This window comes from Rhinolophus sinicus, linkage group LG04, assembly GCF_036562045.2.
Source record: "Rhinolophus sinicus isolate RSC01 linkage group LG04, ASM3656204v1, whole genome shotgun sequence".
NCBI classification, from domain to species: domain Eukaryota; kingdom Metazoa; phylum Chordata; class Mammalia; order Chiroptera; family Rhinolophidae; genus Rhinolophus; species Rhinolophus sinicus.
Window position 1 is genome coordinate 128728098 of NC_133754.1, and position 27163 is coordinate 128755260.

The 27163-nt window shown below is 34.4% G+C and overlaps 1 protein-coding gene across 5 annotated transcripts in view; it reads right to left on the bottom strand.

Moving 5' to 3' along the window:
* The window catches only part of CCDC171 (coiled-coil domain containing 171), a 276992-nt gene that overhangs the window by 48434 nt on the left and 201395 nt on the right, over window positions 1–27163 (bottom strand). For all 5 annotated transcript variants that reach the window (XM_074330354.1, XM_074330355.1, XM_019739198.2 and 2 more), the window contains one exon: window positions 2722–2874. In XM_074330354.1, coding sequence (XP_074186455.1) covers window positions 2722–2874 — 153 coding nt within the window. The remainder of the gene's footprint in view (window positions 1–2721; window positions 2875–27163) is intronic.

Consider the following 27163-nt stretch of genomic DNA (forward strand, 5'->3'; position numbering starts at 1 on the left):
ATGTAAATGACCTAATCACCCAATTAAAAGCCAGAGATTGTCAAATGGATAAATAAAACAAAACAAAACTATACCTTTCTACAAGAGATCCATTGTAAATATAAAACATAGGTTAAAAGAAAAGAATAGAAAAAGGTAAAGTATGCAAACACTAATCAAAACAAAGCTGAAGTGTGAAAAGGTGATTGAAATTACAGACAGTGTAGTGAGCAGGGCCAAAAACCAGATTTCTGGAGGCCTATATTTAAGATATTTAAACATGCTATGTCACTCCCATCTTAAAACAGAGTTCCTGAATCCTCTGAACACTCTACACCTCTATCTCACATTTAACAGCTAAATCCTTGAGATACTTGGTTAAATTCAGTCTTTTTCTTTGGGGGTGGGGGGAGGGTCAACTTCTGCTTGTTTATCCACCTCTTATTGAAAGAGCCTTTGCAAGGTGACCATGGGACCCCATGTATTAAATCCAAAGGCCATTTTCAACACTCATTTCACTTGATCTTCAGCAGCATATAATAATATTGACATGTCACTCTTCTTGAATTACTCTATTGTGATGCCATCATACTTTCATTCTTAGACCTTTCTCTCTTCTTGCTTTATAAACTGTCCCTTCATTGTCTCATTCTTGGTAACAGTGTTTAGTTCCATCTATATAACAATGACTTAAACTCTCTATTTCCAGCATGGCATCTTGCTTAAATTCCGTATCAAGTAGTCCTTTTGACTTCTGCAGTTTGGTATCTCAAAGGTACCTCAAGCTCAGCATACTCAAATCTAAACTCACAATATTGCCTCCTGTTCCATTGTTTCTCTATCAGTAAATGAGATTACCCATCCAGTTCCAAAAGCAAAAATCCCAGGAATTGTCTGAGACACCCCTTGCTCTTGTTCTTCCCATCCAATTGTTTCTTCACATCATGGTCAAAGGGATCTTTTAAAAAAGCAAATTTGTGCATGCCACTCCTTTTTTAAAGTTTTACAGTGACTTAAAGTCTGACCTCTGACTTTTTCTCCAGACCATCTTTATCTCAGAGACTCTTGCCTTTGTCCTCTTTATTCCAGACACACTGGTCTTTCTCAATTTCTTATTTCCATTAGAAAGCCTTTTTAGATGCCCTACTCCCATCCTCCTGGTCTTAGAAACAACTCTCTCCCATCCTGGATAACTCCAACCCAGTCTTTATATATTAGCTCAAGCATTATTGACCCTAAAAAGGCTTTACTGATACCAAAATATCTGACACAATCTAAAGAGTATAGTATAATCCAATGGGATGAGAGTTAGCAGGAAGAAATGTGAGTATGTTTCAGAGAAAGGCTAGAACAAATTCCAAATACTTATTTAAAAAAAAATTTTTTTTCTCTTCAATTTCTCTTGGTGGAAGTCAAATTTACTACTCTCTTATTAAGAAATTAACAGTCATTTTAAAAATTGAACTCAACTGAACTCACATCTCAGGTCCCAAATAGCTGGTTTGTTCATTTATTGGATAAATTACCAGCATTTTTCATTCAATAAACATTTATTAAGCACCTATTGTGGGCCAGACTGTATTCAGCACTAGAGTGCCTTCACAGCAGTGAAGAAAACACCCCAAATTGCTTGCCTTTATGAAATTTAGTTTTACTGAGGATAGGGAGTAATCAGACAATAAGCAACTAAATAAAATACACTACATATCAATTGGTGATAAGAGCTGTAATGAAAAAAATAAATCAAGGAAGGTGGAAGATAAATAGGCAATCTAGGGCAAGAGTGAGACAGAGCTTTGGGGGAAGGGAGGGTTAGCAGTTTCAATTTTAAATACCATGGTCATTAAGGTTTCATTGGGATGCTGACACTTGAGCTAAGACCTGAAGGAGGTGAAGAACCAAAACACAGCTGTACATCCATTTGCTTTAATGCTAACACTTTTTCTGTTGAACATATCATTTGAAACGGGTCAACCGCTGAATGGCAAAATGATACTTACAAGTTACCTTCATCTATGGTAATCAAACCAAAAAAGAAAAAAAAATTCCAATTATTGGTAATCCTCTATCACTACTGATATATCTGCCTTTTGAAAAAAAAGTTTAAATGTTTATTTTATTCCCTTATGTCACAAACATATTAATTTTTTTGATACTAGCCAAACACATATTTCAAATGTAGAAAATTTTGTTTAGTCTTAAATGAGCCAAAAGTTCATCACGGGCTAAAATTTTAAAACATAAAATGACTGCTGAAACTGAATTTTAATCATATAGATGAATCACAACATGCATTTTAGCTAGGCATGTATTATAGATAAGTCTAGTTTTCTACAGAGAATAATCACATGTTCTAATTACCATTTTGGTTATACACATAATTAATAATATTCTGTCTTAATGGGACACACTGAATCTTCAGACAGTTGCAAGCTTTAACTATGCATACTGCCAAACCAACTGTCAGCTGCACTGCCAAACACAAAGGAATCTTGATGTAGTATTCTAGCACTGATAGCAATATGCATATCTTTATACATGATACAATGGAAAATTAATTGCTTTTCTTCCTTCAAAATTTTCTCCACACTAATAATTTTTTATTGTTCGATTGATCATTTACCCTAAATTATATGTATTGGCAAGTTATCTTATGAGCAATAAATACGTGAATGTAAATGTATTTTACATTTAGGTACATTTAAACACAAGATCCAAAGAAAAAAATATTGTGGGACTTACTGATTGCAAACTTTCATTTTCACGTAAACAAGCTGTGTGAAGTTCTGATTTCAAGGTTGCAATGTGACTTCGATGAGATGTCATTTCCTTCTCTAATGTAGCAATTCTAGTGCTTGCAAGCTGGTAGACATCCATGAAACTTTTAATCATAGCCTAAAGAAATAAGAATAATGTCACATACAATTCAAATAAAGCTGTCCCCAAGGAGAATTTCCATAATTTGAAAGCAGTATCATTAAAATTTTTAAATAAACAACCTTTCAGATTTCTTTAAAATGAGAAAGCTAACCCTCATAATTTATATTGAGAACGGTGACTATCTTAAGAAAGTTTGAGAGAAAATAATTGAGACTTATTTTCCAGACTATTTATTTAAATAAGATGTATTTTGATCTATTATGCTTAAAATAGAGAGTGTGGTTTTTAAAGACGGCACACTTATTTTCTTTGTACAGTTAAATTCAAGTTGTAATTTAACCTGAATTTCAATCTTATGGCACACAACAGATGGATATTATACATAAGCATACTTCAAAATGAATTGAGTTAGTAAAATTTTCAATCCACATTAAAAACAAATGTCTTTAAACAAAAGGAGTTGAAATAATCCTGCGATTTTTTAAGAGTAAATAATGTGATTCCTATATTTTAAGAAAAGCATAATTACATTCATTCATATAACAGTGAAATGTTCTTGCACTATACTATTTATAATAAAACAAATAACAATAGCAAGTGTTGGTAATTTTTTTTCTCCCCTAAATAATATTTTTGGGGATTGTTGTACCTTCGTATTACAGATTAACAACATTTTACAGACTTTTTCTTTTAAAGAAAAAAGTGAATTTTAAGTCCAAGAATACTATTACACTTAAAAAACAATCTTTCAAAATACTTCAATTATACCAAAATAAAATCAAACATTTCTCACACATTCAAATATAATGTTACAAGAAAAATGTAAAATATTTACAAGAAAAAATGTTCCAACCACAGTTACAACTTAGTACAATGGTAAACAATCTGAGAATTTCCAAATTATATTTAATTTGAAGAATCTAACTTAGGAAAGCTTTAGAAAGTAGATTTTTGAGCAATTCTGAACACATATGAAATAATAATTTGGTGAAACAATAATATCAATATACACAATGTCTACAAACAAGAAGTATTTGTAGTTAAGAGTAAGAAAACTCATACCTTTATGCCAAAGAAATTCCTATTTGCCCTCAAAAATCCAGCTCAGACACCACCTCTTTCAAGCAGCCTCTTTTGAGCCCCGAGGCAGTACTAACTTCTACCCTGGTCCTCTGTGGATCCCTTATGCTTGCTTCTACTATTACACATATTGCTTTGGAAGAAATCCATTAGTTTACAGGTTTAACTTGACTAGACTGAAGAGATCGTTAGGCCAGGTACCATGCCTAATCATCTCTGTATCTTCCGTGATAACAGTGGCCCATAGTGACCACTCGTTTGAATGAATGAATGTATGAATGAATGAATGAATGAATGAAAAAATTTGAAAGATGAAAAATCACAAGCTAAAGTCATACGCTGTCATAAAATACATTCTAGGAAAAAATGAAGATTTTTGGTGAAACAAAATCTTAACACTCAAATGAATAAAGTATTAACCATATCTTGTTCAACTTGATAAGAGAATCAAAAGCATAGCTGTAGGCATGCAAGATAGAGTACACAAAAGTGAATTCTATCACCCAACACTAAACAAACATGATATGACCTCATGTTTGAGGTCATTACTTTGAATCATTTCAAGGTAAGCTTATAGCTAATACTAACATAAAATATCTCCCTAGGTTTCAAAAGTATATAAAAATCAGAAACTATAAAATCATATCTGTTTCTTCCTATGCCAAGTCTCTCTCCACTCTTACAAATTCACTCATGTTCTCCACTGAGATAATCGATCAGGAATCACAACTACTATATATATATATATATTGTTTGTCCTCACTCTGCCACCTACTGAGCTTTATGTTGTTGGGCCATGCCAAGTGATCTCTCTGAGCCTCCATCTCCTCCCTCCGTGAAATGAGAAGAGGCATTTTCTTGCCTACTTCCAAAACCGTTGTAAGGCTCAGATCACTAAAAATCTAATGCAAAGCTAGTCTCTTAATCCTAATACCAGAAGGACCTCTAAAAATGGTGTCTACTGAATTTCATTTTATTGTACTATTTTTAAACTCTCCACTAAAATCTCGATGAGACAATCTGTGATAGGTGGTTTGTATACCCATGTTCTTGCTGTATAAGGACTTAAAATGTGTAAAGTCATGAAAATATGCATAAATGCTTATTGAATCCCTTCTATCAGGAACAGGCTCCTGGATTATTATTACACTGTTAAGTCACATTAGAATTGGCCTCTAATTTTAAGGATGTAAAAGTTCAACACTTAAAAAGTGATCCTATTTCTTAAATTTGGAGAAACATTATTTCATGAATATTCTCCCATACATGATCTTCTTTTAAAAATAAATAATATAGGTGCTATTCCTTCAAAAATAAGGGAGCAGGGGGGTGATAGGAGAGGGTAAAGGGGATCAAATATATGATGATGGAAAGAGAACTGACTCTGGGTGGTGAGCACACAATCTGATACATCGATGACGTATTACAAAATTGTACACTTGAAACCTATGTAATTTTACTAGTCATTGACTTCCCAATAAATGTTAATTTTTAAAAAATCTCTTTGAAAATACTTTTTTAGAGAAGTTACATCTGAATATTTATGTGGTGAATGGGACAAAATTTGGCTCCTTCCTCAATCTTCTTTTAATAATTAAACTAATGTTTAGTGCAGTACATTAAGAAAAACTGCACATTACTTCTTTATAACACTAACAAAATTATAATAATCTATTTCTTCCTTAGGATTTAGAATTCTAAGAATTTAAAATCATTAAAGCAGCATTTCATTTGAAAGACGAAATCAGTTTTGCCTAACACTTACTGAATATATTTTTTCAGAGCATCAAACAACAGTGATAAACACAGAAAGCATGTTTCATGGTATGAATACACACTCTTCTAAAATGAAAACCTCCTTCAGAACTGAAAGGTACGGAGGAGTGCCAGTGAAACTGCAAAGTTATTCAAAGAAGCCACGAATCTTTTGGGAAATAAAGTATTTTAACTTGGTATTAAAAAGTGTGATAAAGGATGCCAGTGAAAACCAACTCTTTTAATATAAAAGAAAGGTGCCAAGTTGGTAGAAGAAATGGAAATGACTGTCTGAATCAACTGAGGACGGAGTGAGCATCTAATGACCTCTACATCAATCTCCTGAAGTCTAAGGCGCTGTCTCTCGTATGAAAATATCACATCTTTTTACATTGGGAAACAATGACGGAACAGCACGATATTGTGCACAGCACACCCAGCATTTGAAAACTTATCCCATGTCATCTTTGTGCCTAGGTATTTTGACTATAACATACAGTGAGATACATATCTCAGTGGGGCTTACCTAGTTACAAGAGAAACAGAACAAAAGACAGTTTCTGGACAAGAATAGGCTTTTGCTTTGGAGATAATCTATAGTGTTTATAATCAACATAACAAGATGAGAGAATCCAAACATAAAATTCCACATCCTATGTATTTTAAGGAAAAGTGTATTTTAGAATATTTTTAAAAATCTGAGATACGAATAGGTAATTGTCACCTGAGGACCAGAATATTATTTATATTATTTATTATGTACATATTATGATGTAGTTTAGACTGACTTCAAAATGGACTTCAGGGAAAATGGAATCCTCGTGGACATGATGTTAGAAAAAGGAAAAATCAGTAGAAAATATCAAAAGGCCTTGATGTCAAAATAGCAAATCTTTCATTTACACCTTTGAGTGTGTAATTGAAAAGCAAAAACCTCTGATATGTCACTTTAAATTATACAATTATAGATATACTTCATTTCTATATACTATATAAAGCAAGCACACCAGGTAAATTAGATATACCACACATCTAAAATATAATAAATCCCCATAACATGGGGATAATAATTCCTACCTTAAAGCAGTTCTGGAGTTTAAATGAGTATTAATACATGAAAAGACCTTAACATCTACATTATCTGTTTCTTTTAAAATATCATGTATGGGAGAATATTCATGAAATATGTTTCTCCAAATTTAAGAAATAGGATCACTTTTTAAGTGAACTTTTTCATCCTTAAAATTAGGGGCCAAATCTAATGTGACTTAACAGTGTAATAATAATCCAGGAGCCTGTTCCTGATAGAAGAGTAGTTTCTCTTTTTAATTCAATAAGTATTTATGCATATTTTCATGCCTCTTACACATTCTAAGTCCTTATACAGCAAGAACATGGGTATACAAACCACCTATCACAGAATGTCTCATTAAGATTTTAGTGGAGAGTTTAAAAATAGTACAATAATACTACAATGAAATTCAGTAGATACCGTTTTTAGAGGCCCTTCTCGTATTAGGAGTAAGAAAATAGCTTTGCATTAGATTTTTAGTGATCTGAGCCTTACAACGGTTTTGGAAGTAGGCAAGAAAATGCCTCTTCTCATTTCACGGAGGGAGGAGATGGAGGCTCAGAGAGATCACTTGGCATGGCCCAACAATATAAAGCTCAGTAGGTGGCAGAGTGAGGACAAAATATATATATATATATATATATATATATATATATATATAGTAGTTGTGATTCCTGATCGATTATCTCAGTGGAGAACATGAGTGAATTTGTAAGAGTGGAGAAAGACTTGGCATAGGAAGAAACAGATACGATTTTATAGTTTTTGATTTTTATATACTTTTGAAACCTAGGGAGATATTTTGTGTTAGTATTAGCTATAAGCTTACCTTGAAATTATTCAAAGTAATGACCTCAAACATGAGGTCATATCATGTTTGTTTAGTGTTGGGTGATAGAATTCACTTTGTGTACTCTATCTTTCATGCCTACAGCTATGCTTTTGATTCTCTTATCAAGTTGAACAAGATACGGTTAATACTTTATTCATTTGAGTGTTAAGATTTTGCTTTGTCAAAAATCTTCATTTTTTTCCTAGAATGTATTTTATGACAGCATATGACTTTAGCTTGTGATTTTTCATCTTTCAAATTTTTTCATTCATTCATTCATTCATTCATTCATTCATTCATTCATTCACCGAGTGGTCACTATGGGTCACTGTTATCACGGAAGATACAGAGATGATTAGGCATGGTACCTGGCCTAACGATCTTTTCAGTCTAGTCAAGTTAAACCTGTAAACTAATGGATTTCTTCCAAAGCAATACATGTAATAGTAGAAGCAAGCATAAGGGATCCACAGAGGACCAGGGTAGAAGTTAGTACTGCCTCAGGGCTCAAAAGAGGATGCTTGAAAGAGGTGGTGTCTGAGCTGGATTTTTGAGGGCAAATAGGAATTTCTTTGGCATACAGGTATGAGTTTTCTTACTCTTAACTACAAATACTAACTTACTTCTTGTTTGTAGACATTGTGTATGTTGATATTATTATTTCACCAAATCATTATTTCATATGTATTCAGAATTGCTCAAATATCTACTTTCTAAAAAGCTTTCCCAAGTTAGATTCTTCAAATTAAATGTAATTTGGAAATTCTCACATTGTTTATTATTGTACTAAGTTGTAACTGTGGTTGGAACATTTTTTCTTGTAAATAATATAACGTTATATTTAAATGTGTGAGAAATGTTTGATTTTATTTTGCTATAATTAAAGTATTTTGGAAGATTTTTTTTAAGTATAATAGTATTCTTGGACTTAAAATTCACTTTTTCTTTAGCATGGGTTAGCTGGGTCCTCTGCTCAGGGTGTCACCTGGATGGAATCAAGGTGTCAGCTGGAGCTGTGAGCTCATCTGAGACTCAGGGTCCTCTTCCAAGCTCATTCAAGCTGTTGGCAGAATTTAGTTCCTTAAGCTTCTAGAATGGAAGTCTCTCCATTTTCTTGCTGGCTGTCAGTCAAGGTCACTCTCAGCTCCTAAAGACCAACCTCAGGTCCTTGCCAAATGGACCCCTCCTCTCTCCACACAGCTGTTTGCTTTCTTCCAGGCAGGAAAAGAGCATCTCTCTGACACCTCATTTGCTCTTGAAAAGCTCAACTGATTAGATCAGGCTCATCCACGATAATCTCATATTTACTGGTCTTGCCCACTCTCAAGAAGAATAAATTAATCACACAGTGTATATACACCAGCGGAAAGGGTCTTATGGGCCATCTTAAAATTCTAATTATCACAACCTAAACCACACACCTTACCAAAAATCAATTCAAAATCGATCAAGATTTAAATATAAAACATAAAACTTTTAGAAGAAAATATGCAGAAAATCTTTGGCATCTAGGGCTTGGTGAAGTTCTTGGACATGATATTGAAAGCATAATCTATAAAAGAAAAAAATTCAATAAATTGTACTTCATCAAAATTTAAAACTTTTGTCTGCAAAAGATCCTGTTATGAAGATTAAAAGACAAGCTATGGACGGGATAATATTTGCAAGCCACATATCTAATACAGAACTAGTTTCTAGAATACACTTTAAAAACTCAAAACTCAATATTAAAAAGACAAACAACCCAATTAGAAAATGAGCAAAAGATACTAAGATACATTTAACCAAAATATATACAAATCTCAAGAAAGCCTACGATTTTCAAAATCACTAGCCATTAGAGAATGAAAAAAATCACAGTGACATATTACTATACGCCTATCACAAAGTTAAAAGAAAAAACTGTGACAACAGCAAAAGCTGACAAGGAAGCTGAGAAACGATCTCTCATACATTCTGGTGAGAATGAAAAATGGTACAGCCACTCTGGAAAATAGTTTGTCAGTTCTTTAAAAAATAAGCATGCACTTATGTATGGCCCAGCAATCACAATCCTGAGCATTTATCCTAGTGAAATGAAAACTTAGGTCCACACAAAAATCAGTACACAAATGTTCATAGCAGCTTTAATATGTAATAGCCAAAAATCGGAAACAACAAAATGTCCTTCAATGGATGACATTTATTGACCTTCAATGCTAAACAAATTGTGTAACATCCATATCATGACGATTAGTCAACCAATATAAAGGAACAAACTATTTATAGATACAACAACTTAAACGGATCTCAAGGGCATTACGCTGAGTGAAAAAAAGTCAATCTCAAAAAATCACATTCTGTAGGATTGCATTTATGTATCATTCTTGAAATGACAAAATTATAAACACGAAAAACATTTCATGGTTACTAGGGGTAAGAGATGATTTCGGAGGAACAGGCTGATACATCTATATAATGTAGTTAGCTGAGGGAGATCTCTGTGGTAATGTAATGGTTCTATATCTTGATTGTGGTGGTGGCTACACGTGTGTGTGTGTGTGTGTGTGTGTGTGTATGATAAAATGTCATAGTCCATACATACATATTGTACCAATGGCAATTTTCTGGTTTTGATAATTGTCCTAAACTAATGTAGGATGTAACATGAGGGAAAACTGGGTGGTTACTATTTTCGCAACTTCTTGTAAATTTATGATTATTTCAAAATAAAAAGATAAAAGAGTAAAAGAAAATCAAAGTATATATGTGGATATCTGTGAATATAGTATGCAAACATTTAACTAAAAGGGAGATATATACAAATTTATATACTGCATTTCCCCGAAAATAAGACTGGGTCTCATAAAAATTTTTGTTCTGAAAGACGCATAAGGGAGTATTTTCAGGGGATATCTTATTTTTTCATGTACAACAATCTACATTTATTCAAACACAGTCACATCATCTTTTTCTGGAACATCGTCATAATGTACTAAATGCGCCCGTCTGGCTGACGATCTTAACTGGGTCTTATTTTCGGGGTAGGTCTTATTTTCAGGGAAACACAGTACACATCTACATATATTTTAGAAACAAATAAACAAAGGGGGAGAAAAACTTTTTCCAAAACTTTTAAATGGTACCTATTTATCTGGCAAAGATCTAGACTAGACCAACCAGTCTTCTGTCTATAAATCCTAAAGATTTCTTTATGCAGATACATGAATGCAACTACCTAGCATTTTGCTTATTATACTCAACCTAAAAGGATGTCAGACACCTGCCTATGTTTTCTCACTAACTGTCACAGCAACACCTGTAGCCTCAAAGGAATCAGTGCAATCTGAGAGGCATATGCACTCAACTCAACTTTCCACTCAAAATCAATCCTATATCTGCCCCAAAGTATGCCAAGGAGAGAGGTAAATCCAACATTCTACCACAAGGAATCACCAAATGAGTTGGAAAGTATGTGAATGAATAAAGCCCCGGCTCGATCATCTTCGCCCAAAGGTGTTCTCACTTCCTCTGTATTTCTCATGCTACAAGGCATGCCTGGATCCCAATTCTAAAACAGTTACTACGGGCCAGACACCACATTATGAGCTTTGCATATTATTCTAATTATGGCAATAACACTGCAAGACTCACATTATCTGCTTTACAGAAAAAGAAACTATAAGGATCACTCATGCTAAGCACCTTATCCAAGATCACCTAGCTAATAAAAGAACGAAGCTGGGATTCAAATCTATGCCTGTCCAGTTCCAAAGCCCATTCTCATTCTATGTGTTGCATTTTCTGGTTTCCTTTGGATTTGCTTAGTGTTTTTTTGGTTTGTTTGGTTTTGGCTGTCCATAACACAAAGTTTCTCAGTGAAGTCAGCAGAATTAATCAAGGCTTTCCCAAGTTTCATAAAATTGCACAGCTAGTCTATCACAACTTTCCTATAAGTATCATTTTAATCCATGCTCTCCCCCTCTACTGACTGAAAAACGTACAAGAGCGAAGCCATCTTGAATTTTGCTCTGAAGCCAGGATTTCCAAAGATCTGAAACTCAATAATTATTATACTATATCGACTCTGAGCTAACAGTTTTTGCTTATGTAATGGAAATAAATGTTTATTTCAAATAAAAGAACTTCAGATAATATTTTCTTGAGGATTTCATTCATTATGTAGAATGGGTTCAATAAACATTTACAACAAATTAGTGAATCTCTATTCTATCCAAATATGTCACATAACTTCTATACTTCCCCCAAACCATCTTTTGAGTCTAGAAAAATGTGATTTGAGAGAAAACTGTGAGATTATGTTAATGAGAAAAAGTTAAATTAAGCTTATAAATTATAGCAAATCTATTATCTACACAATAAAAGATTATTTTGAAGAAACAGAAAACTTAGAAAACAACTGCTGGTGTGTTTTACTGACACATACGTAAAATGACAATGCGCTGTGCATCCCCCAGCAGCCTGACTTAAGGTTATCTTCTATGTTCAGTGATGACAGACTTTAGAAGCAAGATACCAAGAGAGTGATATCCCAAATCCTCCCCACATAGGATTAGTTCATCTGATGCATAAATTCTGAGATCAATGCATACTGTATACTGTACAGAAGGAATGGGATTCCAAAAAGCTGTATTTTGTTTCCATTTTGCCTAAGAATGGGGAAGGCTTTTATCTTGCCACATCTGGAAAATTGCCTGGCAGAAAAACAACCTTTCCTTGACATAAAAACTAGGATTTTGGTGAACCAGGTTTCTCCCCCCCTCCACCCCCCACCAAGACATTTTCCCATTCCTGGACAGCCTACTTTTGACCACAGATGTCCTAGGGGTTTCTGTGCAGTACTAGAATTACTGTGTTTTCTTTAGAGACTGGTCTGGGCCATGGCTGTCCACCTAAGATTATGTACTCCCTTTTTTTTAGTATGGAGCATAGTTAAAAATACGTGTAACTAGATATTTAAGGCAATGTGCACAAAGATACTGAAATGCTTTTAGTATCTGATGGTGACAATGATACGGGTAATAAGCTGTCAGGTTATTAGAAGAAAAAAATGTTGCAAATGCACAACCTCCTTGGTCAAGCACAGCTGAACAGAGAAGAGCATGAATTGACTTGATGCAATTGTATTAATACATATAGTTCGGGGACGTGTTTGTTGGTGTTATTTTATGTAAGAAAAAGAGAATCAAGGTTCATTTTCCCCTTTTTGCCATTTGAAATGGCCTTGGACTTGACTTACCCGTCACTCAAAGTTTTTACTGGCACCAGTTCGGAGAATGCAAATATAGTAGCTTTTCAGGTATGAGAAGGAGCCTCATGGGAAACCATATTCAGCAGAGTTGCAGAATACTTCTGCAGCATATTTTTTTAAATGATGTTTTCTTTATATCATGTTTAGACTCTCGACTTTTTTCTGGCCTCCACTCAATCGTGGCATATACAACTTAAATGTGCCAAAAACAAGACCAGTTCTTTTTCAAATATGTTATTTCCAAACAGAATTGAATCAAAGCCAATCCTGAGGCTAAGCGCAGCTTCTAGATTGATGTGATTGTCGCTCTTATTATGTGAAAGGTCACTGTGAAAAAAGACCAAAGGGATAAGAAACGACACGCTGGTTTCCTACAAGAATATGCGAAAGGGATCATCAAAATAACCAGAGACTAGGGGAAGAAAAGTTCCTCTTGGAAACTATTGCATATGGACATGAAGCCATAAAAAGGAGCAATGATCTTGGAGAAATTCTAAGAGGAATGAGTTTCTCAGAAGACATTGCCAGATTAATAATAATAATAATAATAATAGTAATAGCAGTAGTAATAATAATGGCGGGGGGAGGAGGAGGAGGAGAAACGGCCTTGCTTTAGGGACTTAATTAAAATTTTAAGCAATACACAAAATGTTCATCCTATGGTAGATTATAGAATTGGCACTGGGATTATTAATGTGTTCCAAAACAAAGGCTGGTAAAATAATAAGAGTAACTTAGTTAGCAACCCAGAATTAACTGTGTCATCAGAAACCACGAAGAAGCTTAACCTCATTACTTTAGCTCTCCTTCAGGAAAAAAAAATATTATTGTCACCATTTCTTGAGCACCTATTATGTCTTGACATGATTGGCAGTTTTGTAATGGAAATTATTAGGCTGCTTTGAATTCTGATACAGAGATAAGATTTAGTATGCTATGAGTGTATAAGAGAATTTTTGGATTAAACTGTGATGGTGTGAGCTGGAATTCAGGCAGTCTAGCTTTGTCCAAATGTCAAAACCATAACATCTGGCACTGATATGTGGAAATGTTTGTATAAACTTTTGGTATCTAAGAGTACATTCCTTAGAGATCACAGTTACTTTGAATATTCTCTAATTCTTATCAAGTAATGGATACACCTGTGCAGGGTGATTCAGACTCCTCACCCCAAAAAAGGGCATTTTCTAGCTACACTAAAAAAAAAAGTGTATACAAATCTGAGCAGTCTGTTTTCTGTGGCAACACACATAATCTCTAATCTTTACACTGCCCTTGCAAAATAGGAATTATTTAGCACAATTTTACATATAAAACTACTGAGCCTCAGAGTCCATAAACAACTTTTTTAATGGCACAGTGCTAAAAAGTGGAACAACTGGAGGCCAGGGGTCCATCTTATTCGAAACACCTTGCACTTCTGCTTAACAGGCATGCAGTTCTGCCTTTTAAAAAGGCCTCAATAGAGAAAACCTCAGTTCATGCATTAATATATTCAACAAATAATATTGAGTTCTTCATTTATGTTCAAGGCACTGAAATACAGCACCTAGGGACAGTGTTCCAAAGACATCCTAATTTGAATCTTTTAGGGGTTCAGTATGCAAATTTTCATAAAGGAGTGGTGTTAGTACAAAGAGAAAAGTTACAGAAATAAGTGGCTTACAGGGAGGGTGAGAGCTAGTTGTTTACTACCAAAGAAAAACTGCTCAGTCCACGATCTCAACACCCACAACTTTCAGAAAGTACACTTGATTTAAGCTAGTGATACAAATACATACACACAACGTTAAATGCTTCACCTTTCCTCTCTTCACATAAAACTGTTAGCTTTATTTATGAATCTCAGCAAAGGACACCCATAACTGGCACCTTTACATTAATTTAAACAAAGGTGCTAAAAAGCCATTTAGCTGGAATTATTAAGAATTTGATGCACTTGTTTGTGGTTTAATTACATCCAATATGAACAATTTCAATCTACTGAAAGGAAAGCAAATAAGTAAAGAGAGAAAATATTTTATGCCTTTATTATGAACTAATTCTTTTATTACCATGATTCCACTCTGATTCTGATATATCAGATTGGCTTGGGAACCTACATGCTTACATCAGGGTTATCATCTACTTCAATATTCCCTATAATCTCTATAACAAAATTCATTGAAGTATTTTAAACTATATCTCTGAAAAAATATTGGTATTATATTGTTTTAAGGACAAATTCACTTTAAGTTGCTTTTTGATATTTAACTAAATCAATGAATTCATTTTTTGCAAATTATGAAAAAACGGATAAGATCTTCATGAAATTTCGCAGAGACCATAATTTAGTCACAGTATCACAGAGCTTTGGTAGCTGAAAAGATCTTCACCAATCATTTATTTCAACCCCCGCATACAGATGAGGGATCCCACAGATTCTGCCCCTGCAGAGCTACTACCTAGTTGCTGAGACTCTAACCCAGATATATTCCATCACTATTTCCTGACAATAACATTTTATACGGAAGGGGATTCTCAGCTGCATAACTTTTTCCCCCTCTTTTTCCTCCTCCCCCCCCCCCCCCACTCCGGTTCAAACCATTGTTTTTCAGTCTAGTTGTGTAGGACACAGCTCCCTGGCCCATGCTGGTATTATGAGCCTTGCACTCCCCACAGGCTGAGGCAGTCGGTTGCCACTCGTCGGTAGGCCACTCACAGCAGCTCATGGCAGCTCACGCTGGCCACTGGCCGCTCATGGCAGCACATGGTAGCCGGTGGCAGCCCACACCAACCTCCGGCTGCTCATGGCAACCCAGTTCCAGGGAGAGCTGTTATTCACAATCTTAGCTGTAGAGGGCGCAGCTCACTGGCCCATGTGGGAATTAAGCCAGCACTGCACTCCAAACCACCTGAGCAACCTGGCCAACCCTACATAACCTTTAAGGCCACTCAAATGCCACCTCCTCTATGAAGACTCTCCTAATCTTCCCAGCAAGAACTGATTTCATTCTTTTCTAAAGGGCAAGCTATAGTACTTTATCTGTGCCTCTCTTACAGCAATCACACTTTCCATCTCATACCACTCTTAAATATTATTCCCCTCAAAAAAAGTTGAGTCATTTTTGTATCCCAGAGCATAGCACAATGACTTGAACTTGGCAGGTGACCAGTACTTGTGCTGGGGCAGCATCACTGAATGGTGTTAGCCATGTCTAAATCTACATGTTCAACACAGCTGGCCATTTTATTTTTTTAAAGCCAATTTCCTGGTTCACATTGATCTTCAAATACTCTCAAATGACATTTCCATTTTCCCTCTAGAATACGTGAAAAAATTTGAAGCAAAGGACATTCTGGTTCCTAAGCCTCCTATGGATTGCCAGGAGTTGGGGATGTGAACAACCATCCCCCTGGATGCCCAAGTGACCTTGCTCTCATCACCTAGGGCAACTGTCTGGATACCAGGAGAGCCGGCTTCTTCAGATATGTTAAGAGTCTGCATTACCTTATCCAGTGGAAACGGAAGGATAGGTAAGAAAAGATAAGCAAACACCGGAAAAATGGCGGCGTGAGGTGAGCCTCTGTAAAGCTCCCCTGGAATTTACAATGAATCAAACAACAAAAACTCCACAAAAGATAAGCAGGTTAAATAACAAGAAATTTCATCCATTCTTTCAGGATATAAAGTGGGAGAGGCCCAAAAGAATGTCTTAGGGGATTCCTAATTACATGGAATAAAAATGTACCTTTAGTTTGCAAACAGATATTAGACACAAACAAAATAAAGCCTATTAGAGCCATATCTAATTTGCATATAATACAATTGTTGAAATCTCTTTGAGTTTTCAGGTGGCACAAACTTCTACACAATTCCTTTAGGACCCAAAACAAAAAGCAAGAGATGCTAGAAAATAAATCTAAATTTCACCCAAGAATACCATCCTACAGGCTGAATGTGCCTTGCTATAAGTAAAGCAAAAAGCTTTCATTGAAGCAATAATATGTGTTATTTGTGTGGAGTCTGTTTTATAACGCTGATGCAGTTCTCACAATCCCTTACGTGGAGCCTTGGAACCAGATGAGTTTCGAAGCTCAGGATTTTTCGGGTTTGGTCAATGTGGGGCATATACAATTACACTGAGTAACATTCTCATCGGGATCTGGGGCAGCACACTCTAATCAAATACATTCTACAGCAAAACATTTAAATAATCGCACTGAGACTATAAAGAGCTTCACATCAGTTCTTCTCAGGTTTGCCACAAAATTAGGTCAGGTCAGGTTTTGCCTCCGAGTCACCAGTTTTTTTTCAGCGTTTTGTTGCTACCTACCACTCAATGCTGACAAGAAACTTAATCTCTTAATTTGCAGTAATTAAAAATTTGGTAATAACATGAGCAGCTCTAACTTTCAAAGAATCTCTTTCCACTTGATGAAGAATCATAACACGGCTAAACTCACACACCTGTCTCGATAACAATCATAACTGCTACTGTTTCCCCGAAAATAAGACCTAGCCAGACAATCAGCTCCAAAGCAGCTTTTGGAGCAAAAATTAATATAAGACCGGTCTTATATTATATTATGCTAGATAAGACCTGGTGTTATATTATAGTAAAATAAGAGGTGGGTTTTATATTAATTTTTGCTCCAAAAGACGCATTACAGCTAATGGTCCGGCCAGGTCTTATTTTCAGGAAAACACGGTATCTGTTGAGGTCTTTGTGTAAAACCCTGTACTAAGTGCCCCATAAGATTATTTTTTCTATTTTGTCCTATGACATAATTGAATACATGTACAAGGTTAAACTGCATGTTTTAATTTAATTGCGATTTCCTTCTCGATTTTAGAACATAGAGTTTCTTCTTTCAGACTTTAATATCTGGGAAATCCTTCTATCAGATGATCATTTAACCAAAGATCTAAGGACTGCGACTTTGTTAAGCTTTATTTGCAATATAGAACTTGTGCCTCCTTTAAACACGTCACAGCTATCACTTAGGCTTCCTCAAGGTCGATATCCTAAACCCCCGACCACATGAACAGAACCCACGCACTTTCTCCATTTCAGAGCTCTGTTTTCTATGTTCTCCTTTCCATCTAATGAAGTTATACGAAGCCACGTTCATTTTGATTGATATGCATTATAAGATATACTCCGGACAAAATACTGCTGTGCAACATTAAAGCAAAATCTACTGGCTGGATGTGAGTGAACTAGCCCTCACTCAGAAAAGAAGTTAAAGTATTAATATGTCACGCTCTTCTGTAAATTACTCTTAAGCTAGTCTTCCCCTCAAAAATTATACCTCTTTTTAGTTAGCATTCTGAGATTTCGGGTTATTGAAAACAATAAAATAAAAGCTACTACTACTATTAATAGAAGGCTCTGAAACTGAAAAGCATTTAAAGCTTCAAAATTATTCACTCTACAATACATTGGTTATTTAATATACATCACTCATGCAATCTCAAATAAAATACTTTTTTAAACTGTGATTCTGACAAATCCAAGTTTAAATAAGTTGGCAAAGGAAGATTTACTATCATTTGAAAAGATTTAGGATCACTTTTAGTTCTCTTTCATTTCAATTCCTCTCTTTTTCTCGCTCCGTACACACACACATACACACACACACACACACACACACACACACACATACACACCAGGGGTGCCAAAAATATGTATACAAGTGGACACTTTGGTCAATGTTGCTCAAGGAGTAGTTCGCCGTAATCAAAAGTGTCTGGATGCTGATGGTAACCACTTTGAGCACCTCTTGTAATTGCAGAAGTCAAACGTGACTTATATTCATCTTTCATTATCGGTACATATTGTGTATTACAATTTTAATACAGTTTACCTTTTTTAAAATGTGTATACATTTTTTGGTACCATACACACATACACACACACACACACACACACACACACACACATGTAAGCACACACATACTCTTGAGAGTAATAATCTGTTTAATAAAATTTAAGGCATCTGTGGAATTATTATGAGAAATTACTTTTGTACCTAGTTTTAGACTGAATGATTTACAGAATTTCCCTTAATCCTTAAGTTGCATATTCATTGCTGTATTTTCCTCTAACTACTGTCACTTAAATTGTCATGTAGAATAGGGCAAATCAGGGTCAGTTTATATAAGCGGCATCAATCTGAAGAACTTCATCAGTCTTTATTTCAAGGCATTATGCAAAGAAAACTGACATTAAGAGAGCCTTAACTGACAGCAAATGAAATCAATCAGCAAATCACTAAGCCATAATAAACTCACTCAATTTGTAGATAACCCTTCCTTTTCCAGGTCTTCACCTAGGCAGTCCATCAAACACTGTTTTTTTGTCCAAGCAGCTAAAATGAATAGCAATTCTATTGTAGCACTTGAAAGTTCAAGTGCTCACAGGCTTCAGTCTCTCAATAATAAGCATTAAAAGGTATTATCTAGTGTAGGCTTATACTTAAATAGGCTTCAAAAATGAAAAAAAAGATAGAGAAAGGGTCAAATTTGGGACTTAGTTTTTGCCTCTTAACATTAATGATAAAGAAATTATGTGCCAATAGTCACGGGGATGTAAAGTACACTATAGGGAATAGAAAAAAAAATGAAACTACGTTTGTATCATTCAGCAGCTTTCTTACTTTAAACTATCTAGAACTAAAAGGTGTAAAAAAAATGTTCTGTACTTTCAGATGTTTTGTGATTTTGTTTTTGTTTTTTACTAAGTGTGTCTCAAACATTTCACATACAGGTAACTATATGGTCATCACCTCAGAGTTGGAATGTGAAGTCCAAAAAAAAATTAAACGATGTAAATTAAGGCAACAAAATGAGTTAAAAGTAAATATGAAAACTGTAGTAATCCTTCAATTACTTCACATAATAATTACTCAGATAGAAGTATATGGCCGGCATTCACCAAAGTGTTAGCAATTGCATTTCATTAAACTGTAAGGAAACACAAGTTGTGGAACATTTTACTCTTTTGATTGTGCAAGTTGCTACTAAAACTTGTATCAAACAGGTCATCTGTCAAAAACCTCCCAGAGACAAAACACTAAAACATTCAGTATACTTAGGTCACTTTTCCTGACCCCGGGGCTGTTTGCAGTTCAGTTCCACATAGCTTATATTAATTTAGCACGTTATAATGCCAAAAGCACGCCCACATGCATGCTCTTATCTTATCTCCCCACAGTGCTATGAGGGAAAGAAGGACAGGCTTTCACTGTCTCCACCTAAAGAAGAGGAATGGAGGCTAAGTGGTGTTGAGTGACCTGCTAAGGTGCTTACGTTACAGAGCCAGGACTTCAGTGCAGACATTGTAACCTCCACATAGGCTTTCCCCAATACTACATCGCTTGCTTCTTTCTCCAGCAAACAGAATTATTGTATAGCTTCCAAACACTACAGTCTTAAGAAAGCAATTCCCATTCTGATCAACATGATGTTTCCAGCCAAACTCAGCAACATACAGAAAATTGCATAGATTCATGGTTGTCAGCTTACCTCTAATCTGATTTACTTGCTTGTCTTTTAGAAGGGCAAAAATCTCAAAATGAAATTGAAAACTAAGCAAGTTTACACCTGATGGAAGAACATTTACATGCCAGATATTTACAGGAACACAATTCAAATAATATCTATTAGTGCTGTTTAGTTTTCAAAGGTCTTTCACGCATGTCATGTGAACATCACAGTTGCCCCAAGACGCAGCAAGGCTGGTATCATCATCTCCATGTTACAGATGAGAAGCTGATGCAACAGAAGCATTGGGGGCCAAGAGCTCACAGAAAACAGTGATTCTAGGATAGAGCTCGAGTAACACTTCCAGCTCCACAAGGAGAATAACTCACATCCATCCTTCACAAGAAAGACAATGCTGTGTTACATGAGAAAAAGACAATTGGGTAAAAATAATGAGAATTCCTGCTACCTGTGTAATTTGTATCTACAGGGGATTTCATCAGTGGCCAATACTACTTCTTTCTGGTAAAGTTGCATAACCTCTTCAACCTTCTGTCATCCTGACTCGGCTATGATTTTATTTTCTTCCTAATATTCTTCCTTGTAATAAACAAAGGAAGAAATGATAAAAACAAAAGTGGAAAAAGAACTTTATGAATCATACTTAGTTTTTAAAGAATTCCTATCACATTTTACTTAGTGACAGCTCAAATGACTAATACCAGATCATCCCCAGGGGGACTAATTCACGAATATTTTCAGCTGAGTTAAGGAGTAAGGTGTTATGAGATTCCTCAGTATGAGATTCTGTGTAGCAGAAGCTTTATACAGCTGCATTCCCTTGTCCTCATATGTCATCCTGTCATTTTTCAAAAGGCAAAGAAAGACAAAAGTCCCAACAAGAAAAACAAAAATCCTGTTGTTTCAGACTACCTGTTTATTTCAAAACTCCTGTTTATTTCACTGGTCTAAAATAAAACCCATGATGCAAGATGTAACATATCTCATCTACTAAATACTAAAAAAAAAAAACAGAAAAACTTTTTAGAACTCCTAGCTTTAACAGATTCTTCTTAGAAGTCTTAGTTATCATTTAGTACCGAAAACTATGTTTTAAAATAGATATGAAGAAAAATACTTTAACAATAAATCTTTTTAAAATAAATGATGGATACTAAGAAAAGAATGGTAACATGTTTCACCTAGTAAAGTATTTGAAACCAAAAAAAAAGCATAATTTTACATTTTTACTCTCAAGATTATATCCTAAAATTCTGACTAATGCATCCCCCACCTCCCCTCTCCCCCCCACCCGCCACCAAAAAAAAAAAAAAAAAGTGCAAATCAAATAGGCAGAGGAAGGGAAGAAAGGAGGAAGGAGGAAAGGAGAGTGACAAGACTTGTGTGATGGTACCAAACCTACTCTAATGACTGATATGCTAGGAATAGACTCCAGCAAACTCTTCCTGTTCATCAAAAACTAAAATTTTAGAAGAACACACAGGTTGAGAACAAGGCTTAACTCACAATGGCTATAACCAATGTTTAAATGACACTGTTTCATTTTATTAATAATTGTTATCCCAATTTGTAACACATCCTTAAATCTAGTCCTTCTGTACACACTAACATCTTATTGCTCATGACATTTTGTTTCATTTAGCATTGCTTACAGCTCAATTTACCAGGAAATGTTTAAAAAACATAGTATGCTTGAGCATAACCAAATCTTTAGAGGAGAATCCTAAAATTTTAACCAGCAAATAACAAAAATGTTTTTCTGACAATGTTACATCAGAAAATGTCATTTATCTTCCTCGTGTCAACAGAAAAAAATAACATGCTAATTCTTATATTCATCCTTAAGTTAGGCCTTAAACCTGGGACATTTAGATTCCTCATTGGCACAATTTATATCTGTGGAACCATAGACTACAACTGTCAAGCAGCTAGGTGAGACAGAGAATGGCATTTTCCCATCAAAATGCATTTATTCTCAGATGCACTATATGATTTTTCCAGGTAATTGTGTTCCCCTAGCAAACAACTCTTCTCTGGGAAGTACTTTCCAACCTTTGAAGAAGGTAGTATTTCAACATTCTGTTGGATTCCATAACCCAATTCTAAAATCATTTTACATTTTTTAATTTAAAAGATATTTTGACTTGAGAATTTAAAGAAATTGCATAAATTCTCATGGATAACAACTTTAGATAACCCCCAAATCTTTTTGATACCTTATTACTAAAATGATCCCACTTATCGAAAAGGTCAGATTTCCAATAATCTCACACATTCAAAGCACAGTTATGGACCCAGAATAAACGAAAAAGAATATCTGTGAGACAAACAGCTGTCACAAAATATATACTCTTTACTTCACCATCGAGACTCTGAGACTGAACCCTGCCAACTCTGTAAATTAAGGACCCAGTGAAAATGGGCATCTGAAAATCATACACATTTTATATATAAAAAATATATAAATATATAAAATATATTATTTATAAATTTATAAATATCACAAAAATGTTATAAATTTATAAATATATAAATTTATAAATTTATAAATATATAAAATATGTTTATAAATATAAATTTATAAATACATAAAATATATTTTTATTTATATATATAAATATATATTTACATATATATATTTACATATATATATATATATATATATATAAAGAACCATACTTTTAAAAGGAAACTAAAGAACTAAGAGAAGTCAGTTAGGAGTAAGCTGGAAGAGTCGTTTTCAAGGGCAATCAGGAAATATATATCAAAAACCTTAGCATGTATTTAATATTAGGGCAGAAAATCCACTACCTTATTCTAAAGAAAAAAATAAGAAATCATGCAAAAATTTAAACAAAAGGATACTCATTTTCACCTTCATAATAACCAGAAAAATTAACAACTCAAATATCTATGAATAGAAAACTGATTAAATATATTGTACTAGATGCATGTAGTGGATTATAACTCAACAACAATGAGATAAATATGTTTTACTGACAAGAAAGATATCCATGATATGTTATTAGGTTTTGAAAATGCTTACAAAACAGTATTGCCCAATTATTATCAAAATATATATAGATAACATTATATAAAAATAATATATACATGAGTGTTTGTATTTATGACTAAAAATAACTATAATACCTACAAGAACATATACCTAAACGTTAACACTGGTTATCTCTGAATGACACAACATCAAATGATCTTAATTTTCCTATATGCTTTTAAGAGTCTAATTTCTTTTTGTCATGATCATATACAACCTTTATAACTTTTAAAAGCTAATTTTCAATATTAGCAAAATTTCTATGGAGTATTTAAAGGCAAATAACATTATACATCTGAGTATTTTACACTATTATTACAATGTTACAGTTTATATCTAAAATAATGAACCAGCATAATAAAATTTTAAATTAGGTATATTATATTCTTTTTATTTAAAAAACAGCATTTGACATATTTAGCAAGATTTCCATTCAAAATGGTTCATTTTCATGTTTTAAAAAATAATCAGATATCTGAAAATTAACTTATATGGTTAGGATAGTATGAAGAAGAAATTATCTAAATAATACAATCTTTTAAGTGAAATTGTCTAATATCTCTTTAATTTCTAAATATGCCAGAAAAGGAGAAATGTCTTGTACAGCAATTAGAAGTCTGCTGGATTAAGTAGCATAAAACACAAGTAAAAACTTACCAAGTGTGATTCTTAATATTTTTATTCCCTAACAGAAATTTTTATTCCCTAAAAGATATATTTATTCCCTAATAGAAACATATTTATTTCTTCCTTCTATACACATAAAAAAAATAGTAACAAAATTCCCTTCAAGATGCTCTTTATGATTTAACTTTATAAATGCAACAAAATAGCTGGAAGAAATTTCTATGCCTGGAAAATAAGTATAAATGTAAAAAACTATGGTTTCCCAAAAGTTGGGAGTGTAACACATAACAAAATACCATACCAAGTAAGGACTATGTAATGACATGTTGGGTTAGGGGTGATTAAAGGATTACTGTATTTATGGTGTAGATCCTGCTGTTTAAAATCTTCATAAATAAATGGGTTTACAATGAAGCTTTTCTAATGACGTGTTTATAAACATATATTTATAAAATATACTATATTTCCAGAGGTATAGTTATTACGCACTAAGCCTTTAACACTTCTATGAGATGGTTTGGGGGGACTTTTTCTTTTTTAAACAAAATGGGCCTAGAAGTAAAAAACTGATAGCAAGTCTCTCAAGGGCACGTACAACTTAGGCAAAGCAGCTTCCTGAGTCAATTGTCAAGTGTCTGAAATCGGGTATTTATTCCTTCACCCATGCTCACTAAGGGCGTCCTCTGTGCCTGGCACAGTGCTGAGCTGTGGGGATGCAGCAGTGAGCGGGACCAAGTTCCTGGCCTCACGAAGCTTTCACGTGAGCGGGCAGCTAACAAATATTGAGTGTCTCTCTTCTAAGCACTTGAGATGTAGTGAGCCACTTAATTGCCCTCACACTAACACTGAGTTAAATACTTTTATTATCTTTACTTTAGAGATGAAAACGGCCAAAATACACAATCTAAATTAACCTCTTTTGGACTTCTATTCTCTTCACAATTTCCTCACAAATGAAATTGTATTCTACTGACAGATCCTACCTTTATTCTTTTTCCCCCTCAGCCATCTTAAAATACACACACACACACACACACACACACACACACACACACACACACAGAGTAAGCCATAGTTTACAAAAGGCAGAAAGGCATGATTAAAAACATGAATGGACCAGTTACATGCTAGATACCTGACCTTTAGCAATTTACTTCATCTCAATAAACTTCAGCTTCTTTCTTTGTAAAATGGATAAAAGCAGAGTACCTATTATTCATTAGGTTGTTGCAGGGATTAAATCAGATAGTAGCTGCAAGGTGCTTAGCATAGTAACTGGTACAGAATCAGCACCCAGCAAATGTTAGCTATTGATATTATTCTTTGTTGTTTACTGTTGAGTGGGCATGGTGACACAAACAAACATTTATTGCATGCCTGTTAATATTTGCCAGATATTAAAAGCATGACGTAATGTAATTATTGAAAGAACAAAATTCAAAGTATAAAATAATAACCAATTATTATCTTTATAAAGTATTACAGGCTATTTTTATTATAAAATCCTCTGTATTCACACTATACTGGACTTTTCAGCTAAAGCTAACTTGTCTAATCTAGGCTTTTTCTCCCCCAGTATTCTAGTAGACTGATATGCTATTATTTGGGAGATTAAAAAGTCAGGTATAATTGTTCTAAACTTGCCATAGGAGCTTAGACAAAGCATTTTAGTGTCGACATGGCCTCTTTGGAACATCAAGTAACGCGATAAAGTAAGTAGGGAGGTAAAGTTGATATTGATCAAAATTATTTAAAGCTTTTAAAGAAACAAGTAAGAGTGGAGGAACCAAATGGAAATCTATAGAGAGAAAGAGTCTAAATAACCACTCCTCAAAATAAAACACACACACTCACCCCTTAAAAGTAATAAAAAGAAGCTACTGTTGCTTACTTCATTGTTAAGGGGCCCATAATGGCCACAAAAATAACACCGCCATGCATTGCCTGCTTTCTTGGTGCTGGACTGTGATCTCTACCTTACATGCATTCCCTCATTCAATCTTACTATGAGTAGGAGAAACAGGTAGCACTACGCTTTTTTGCAGATAAGGAAATTGAGGCTAAAGGCTAGCAGATCTCAGAGACTAGTTGAACTGAGTTCTCTCCTGTAGGAAAGCATCAGTCACATGCGCTTCTGGGTCGAGACAAAATGTAATCCACGCATCCTCTCTGCCTGTCAATGAGCATTGGTCTTCCTTCTGTCCAGAATTATGCCTACACTAAAGCTTGCCCCATTGGAAAAGACAGACAGGGAGGTCTAGGAAAACTTCAGTACCTCCTGCTATAAATGACGGTTGTGTAGGTTGGCCAAATGGTTCACACACTACCACAACCGGCACAGTGGTCGTCTCTTCATCATAATCAAAAGATGTGCATTCTTTGAACAGTGCACTTCATCAGCACTAAGCACAAAGCTAAACAAATACTGAATTCTTAAATATGCAGCCACACTTAGCATAAATACACATATTTATACACTGCAAAAAGGTAAAAAGCGTGCCAAATTTTTTTATCTGTGAATCTGTCTACAGTACAGCATAAACTATGACATATATCACACGTAGATGCATAATGAATATTTTTGTAAATGGAAGAAAAACTACACTACAGATTTAAAAGGTTTTACTCTTAGCATTTAACGGAGATGTCGAGATGTTTTCGTGTCAGATTTTATCAGTTAAGGGTTTGCAGTCAAATATACCTAGACTTAAACCAAGGCTTTGGCCCTGTCACTTACTTGCTGTTGATTTTAGGATAGCTGTCTGTTGCAGTGGTTGTTTTCCAATTGTAAAATGGTGCCATGCATTTGACAGGTTTGTTGTGAGAATTAAATGAGATCATGTATTTAACGTGCTAAGCATGATACCTGGTGCACTGTAAGTGCTCACTGAAATGGCAGCTACTATTATTATAATTAAGGTCTTCAGTTAATATAGTGCCTTTCTTCTCAAAGTACTCAAAACATCACCAAGTGTGTGTGTGTGTAAAACACTATTATGGCCCAAATCATGTACTCTTCTCTGCATGGAATACTAAACCAAAATATATATTACTAAATTACAATGTATATTATAGCATGTCAATGCAAAACTTACCCAAGTGTTTAACTATATGGTAACAGCCATAACTATTTTTACTACAAC